At 47.0% G+C, this 5,352-nt stretch overlaps 1 protein-coding gene across 1 annotated transcript in view; it reads left to right on the forward strand.

Moving 5' to 3' along the window:
• The first annotated feature begins 2,296 nt into the window (after positions 1 to 2,296).
• The window catches only part of sympk (symplekin), an 11,069-nt gene continuing 8,013 nt past the window's right edge, over positions 2,297 to 5,352 (forward strand). Inside the window, 11 exon segments of the mRNA XM_015402355.1 lie at positions 2,297 to 2,465; positions 2,628 to 2,722; positions 3,213 to 3,278; positions 3,352 to 3,405; positions 3,518 to 3,591; positions 3,674 to 3,800; positions 3,892 to 4,141; positions 4,220 to 4,390; positions 4,490 to 4,729; positions 4,802 to 4,953; positions 5,022 to 5,287. Of these exon segments, the coding sequence (XP_015257841.1) occupies positions 2,672 to 2,722; positions 3,213 to 3,278; positions 3,352 to 3,405; positions 3,518 to 3,591; positions 3,674 to 3,800; positions 3,892 to 4,141; positions 4,220 to 4,390; positions 4,490 to 4,729; positions 4,802 to 4,953; positions 5,022 to 5,287 (1,451 nt within the window). The 5' untranslated portion in view covers positions 2,297 to 2,465; positions 2,628 to 2,671.

A 5,352-nucleotide genomic window follows, 5' to 3' on the forward strand; every position in this document is an offset into this window, starting at 1 on the left:
ATTGGCTAGCTATCGGACTCCTGCTGCAAAGACTTCTGGGATGTGTAGTCAGAAACAGTAGTTCGTCTAAACGGTTTCGCATTTTTTCCCTCTGGGTTTTTTTTCCTAACATATAAATAAACCAGCTGCTCTCGATTTATTTATAAAACAAATATTTCTTTATGAAATAAAAAATCGCCCTATAATCCTGTGTTATGGTAACTCCCTGTTACCCTATGGGGTTACTAGGGGTTACCCTATGGGGTTACTACGGGTTACCCTATGGGGTTACTAGGGGTTACCCTATGGGGTTTGCACATTTAAAAACCGATTTAAAGGTTTAAAATAGGATTAAAACATTCTAGTTCAATCAAATTGAAAAAGGGAACATCCCCAAGATTGGACTTAAAACGTGGTAAACGGCAAGGTTGTCCCATTTCCCCTTATTTATTTCTGCTATCCACTCATCTATTGGCTACTCACATAATAAACAGTCAGTTGGGTGGAATGTCAGTTCTGGACAAAATAATTATTATCAGCCAATCAGCTGATGATGCAACAATTTTCTTAAAAGACTCTTCTGAAGTTTCTCTAGCACTTGAATTGATAAAAGTATTTTCTGAGGCTTCTGGTCTTTACTTAAATGTGAACAAATGTGAATTAATGGCTGTTAAGAAATGTGAACTCTCTCATCGCTGCAATATTCCAATTAAAGAAACCATTAATTACTTAGGAATAACGTTAACCAAACACAGAACACTAGATGTGACCTCAACTTTAACCCAATTTAAGAAAGAACAAAGAAAAGATTTAACTCATGGCTCCAAAGAGGTTTATCCCTTTGGGGCAGAATTTTACTCTCTAAAGCTGAAGGAATATGCAGACTAACCGATGCGGCTGTTTCTCTGGCTGTTCACCAAAAGATGTGCACAGAAATTGATAGGACACTATGCAACTTTATTTGGAAAAACAAAACTCATTACATTAAAAAATCAGTTTTAATGAACAGTTATGATGCAGGAGGTCTTGACTTTACAACAATCAACAATACATTCAAAGTGAACTGGATTAAAAATCCTCCCTCAATCTGGAGTTATATTCCTCACTACTTGTTCTCTGAGATAGTTGGTCTTAAGTTTGTTTTGCAGTGTAATTCTAACATTGATCGCATTCCTGTCGCTCTGTCTAACTTTCATAAACAAGCCCTTCCAGCCCGGTCACCGATCTTCAAACATCATTTTTCTCCTAATAGGGACTTTCTTTGGAATAACAAAGATATATGTTATAAGAGAGAATCTCTGTTTTTTTTAATCTGATTTAGGAATGGTATCACACTAGTAAGTCAACTTTTCAATGAAAAAGGAAACATCTTTAATTATCAAGAATTTTTTAAAATCATTTTAAGATTCCTATAAACCCAGAACGGTTTGCTATAGTTTTTGATGCTCTTCCTCCAGGTGTTCTGATGTTATTCAAAGGTCAGACTCCAACTGAACTAACTGACACCTATGAAGGTAAATTGTGTTTTCAACCTAAATCTCCTAAAAATAACAAACATTTTCGTACTTTATTCCAAGCAAACTGCATTTCAGTTCCTTACGTAACTTCAGTCTGGTCTGGTCTGACCTCAGAGGTCTGCTGGAACAAAACCTGGTCTTTCCCTAATAAATATTTACTAGTAAACAAGGTTAAAGAGGTTTCCTCTAAGATCATTCACCGCTGTTATCCAGTAAAGTCATTTTTGGTGAAATATAAAAAGGACATTGACTCTCAGAACCTGGCCCCTCAGAGTCTGTCTCTCATCTGTTCTGGTCCTCTGAACACACCAGGCGTTTTTGGAAAGGTATCTGTCGCTTCATTCTGGACAATATTTATGATAAATTTGAACACAAAATATAAAAAAAGAACTTTCTGAACATTTCTTCTTATGTAATCTTTTGTTACTGTTGGCCAGTTTTTTTTCCCACAAATGTAAAGTTATTGTGACTAAACCATCCTGTATTTCTTTTCTAAAGGAAGCAACTACTTATTTTTCTACATTGTCCTCCTCCTATAATAAAAAAGCTGCTAAGACTATAACTTTATCCTCTAAATTTAAAGTATTTATATAACCCCCTAAATGCTTCTATTTACTATTACTTTTTTTATTTAATTACTTTTTATTTTATTTTGCTAAAACCCCTGGTGATTGTTCACTGTAAATTGTATTTTTCTCTGTATTATAAAATTTTTCTAATAAAGTTTATAAAAAAAAAAAAAAAAAAGGATCCGATGGCTTCCGCTGATGAAAGGCTGTAATACCCCCTCCGGCCGGTAGGCGCTGCTGCTGCGCAGACCTTTGGTTCCCAGCAGAGGAAGTGCGGCGGCTAACGTTCCGCGCTGACAGAGTTTTCTAAGAAATAAAGGAGGAAAATCGTTTGAGAAGAAGATCCTTCAATGGCTGCTGGTTATTAATGTTTGCTTAAACCCGGCAGCGAAATAAGGAGGTACGATTATTAATTATAAAGAGTTCTAATAGAGAGCTAACGGCTTAGCATCAGGGTTAGCATAGCAGCTAACAGGTCTAATTGTTCCCAATATCTAAAGGAGATAAAAGTGTTTTATCGGTTCCTGGTGAATCACTACTGAAGCTCCTCCATGTTCTCCAGGATTTCCAGGATCTTTCCAGGCGGTGAGGCGCTCCCAGGGCGGCATGATGGAGGGGGCGGCCCCTACTCTGATCGACAGCAGCACCAGTGAGAGGGTAAAAAGCTGCTTCTGCTCATTTCAAGCAGAAACAGGAAGTCTGTGGGCTGTCAAAACTTTGCCCTTTATCATCCAGTCTTTAATCGGGCCTGAGTTCTGGAAGGTTCTGATGGAGAACTGGTCCACCTGGTTTAATGGAGGAGGTGAGGGAGGGACTGATCAATCACCAATCAATCAATCAATGAAATCCTGGTTAACTGCAGCGCCTCCTGCTGGCTGAGGAGCTCCATCACCCTCAGCTACTGCTGCTCCACCAGGCCAGGCTGGTTCCTGTGGTCAGGATGCCTCCCTTCTAAACCCTGTCTTCTCAGTCCTGGTGGCCCCTAGGGGGGCCCTAGGGTGCCCCTAGGGGGGCCTGGACTCTGCTCAGACTGAACCCCATAATGTTAAAGCAGCTTCTGTTGCCTGAGAATCTGGTTCTGAGGTTCTGTCCAGCAGAACCCAGAGGAACCGAAGCCGCTGCTGACTGGATCTTTGGCCTCTTTCAGGTTGTGGAGCTTCTGAATCAGGCGGCGCTGATGTCATCAGATGAGAAGCTGAACGTTCTCAAACAGGTCAGTGGTCTGGTTCTAAAGCTCCATGGAGAACGCTGGAGGAGAACGGATCTGATTCTGTTCCTGCTTCCAGGTTCAGGAGCTGATCATCAACAAAGACCCGTCTCTGCTCGACAACTTTCTGGACGTAAGTAAAGAAAGAGGATGAAGACTTTTTCATCGTGATTTTGTTCCCAGACCCGCTCTGGCTGGGGGGGTGGGGGGGGGTGCTTCCCTTCTGATATAATTCTGTTGTGCAGGAGATCATCGCCTTCCAGACGGACCGCTCCATCGAAGTGAGGAAGTTTGTGATCGGATTCATAGAGGAGGCGTGGTGAGCCAGCCGATACCTTCTGATCATGATCCTGCAGATCTTAACGTCCTGCTGAGCTCCTGCTGTGCTTCTGATCCATCAGTAAGCGGGACAACGAACTCCTCCTCAGGCTCATCGCCAACCTCAACATGCTGCTGAGGGACGACAGCGTCAACGTGGTGAAGAAGGCCGTCCTCTCCCTCACCCAGCTCTACAGGGTGACCCTGCAGGTACCTGCCGCCGGGGGCCCAGGGAGCCCACCACACCGCCGGGGGCCCAGAGACCCACCTCGTGTCCTCCTGACCCGTTGTGTCTTTGCAGTGGTTGGTCCGCTCTAAAACGGTGTCGGAGATGCAGGAGGCGTGCTGGGATCTGGTCACACAGATGAGCGGGGAGGTTCTGACCATGCTGGACTCGGAGAACGATGGCATTCGGACGCACGCCATCAAGTTCACAGAATCTCTGATCATTACGCTGTCGCCACGGACACCAGAGTCCGACGTCCCTAAGAGGCAGGAAGGAGACATCAGCCTGGACAAAGTCCCCAGAGACCACTCCTACATTCGCTATGGTGATGTCCCAGGACCCGCTTCTAGTTTCTAGCTCTATGCTGCGTTTGTGACACTAACCTGTTGTGGTGAACCCGCAGACACGCTGTGTGAGGAGGGGAAGAGCGCCCTGGAGAAGCTGCTGAAGTTCATGGTCCATCCTGCCATTTCCAGCATCAACCTGACCACGGCGCTGGGCTCTCTGGCCACCATCGCCCGGCAGAGACCCATGTTCATGTCTGAGGTGGTGCAGGCCTACGAGACGCTGCATGGTGAGACGGAACCCGCTACCCAGGCCTGACCAGGGGTCCTGGTCTGACCTGGTCCTGCAGGATGCCTCCTGATAGAGCCTCATTGATCTGTCTTTGCAGCCAACCTCCCTCCGACTCTGGCCAAGTCTCAGGTGAGCAGCGTTCGGAAGAACCTGAAGCTGCACCTGGTGGCGGTCCTGAAGCACCCCTGCAGCCTGGAGTTCCAGGTCCAGATCAGCACCCTGCTGCTGGATCTGGGAATGCCGCAGAGCGAAATAACCCGCTACACACCGGCACCGCGGGAGCAGCGCAAAAGGCCTCGCTACGAGCAGTCCACTGAGGGAAAGAAGGTCAAGATGGGTGAGTCCTCGCCAGCGTCCTGCTTCCTGATGCCACGCCCTGTCCCTAAGACTTCTGTTGTCCTGCTTTCAGAACCAGCTCTCATTGAGGACGACGAAGACAAAGAGGAACCGGCCCCACTCGCGGCCCCGAAGCCAGCCGCGGTTCCAGCTCCACATTCAGCCATCGACCTCACGGCAGAGTTCTTACGCCCGCTGCTAACGCCCGACAACGTAGCCAACCTGGTGAGGAGGCACGGTCTGTAAAGCCGACTCGGACCCGTCCAGCCTGCTAACCGTGGTCTCTGTCCCAGGTGCTCATCAGCATGGTGTACCTGCCAGACGTCATGCCAGCCTCCTTCCAGGCCACCTACACGCCTGTGGAGTCGGCCGGCACTGACGCCCAGATCAAACATCTGGCCAGACTGATGGCGACGCAGATGACGGCGGCAGGCATCGGCCCAGGTCAGCATTTCTGCTCCTACCTCCCGCAGTTCCGGGTGTTCTGGCATATTCTCGGGTATTCTTAGATGATTTCAGGTGTTCTGGGATGTCCTCGGGCGTTCTGGGATGTCGTCGGGCGTTCTGGGATGTCCTCGGGCGTTCTGGGATGTCGTCGGGCGTTCTGGGATGTCCTCGGGCGTT

Source organism: Cyprinodon variegatus, unplaced genomic scaffold (genome assembly GCF_000732505.1).
Source record: "Cyprinodon variegatus isolate N-32 unplaced genomic scaffold, C_variegatus-1.0 Scaffold1338, whole genome shotgun sequence".
NCBI classification, from domain to species: domain Eukaryota; kingdom Metazoa; phylum Chordata; class Actinopteri; order Cyprinodontiformes; family Cyprinodontidae; genus Cyprinodon; species Cyprinodon variegatus.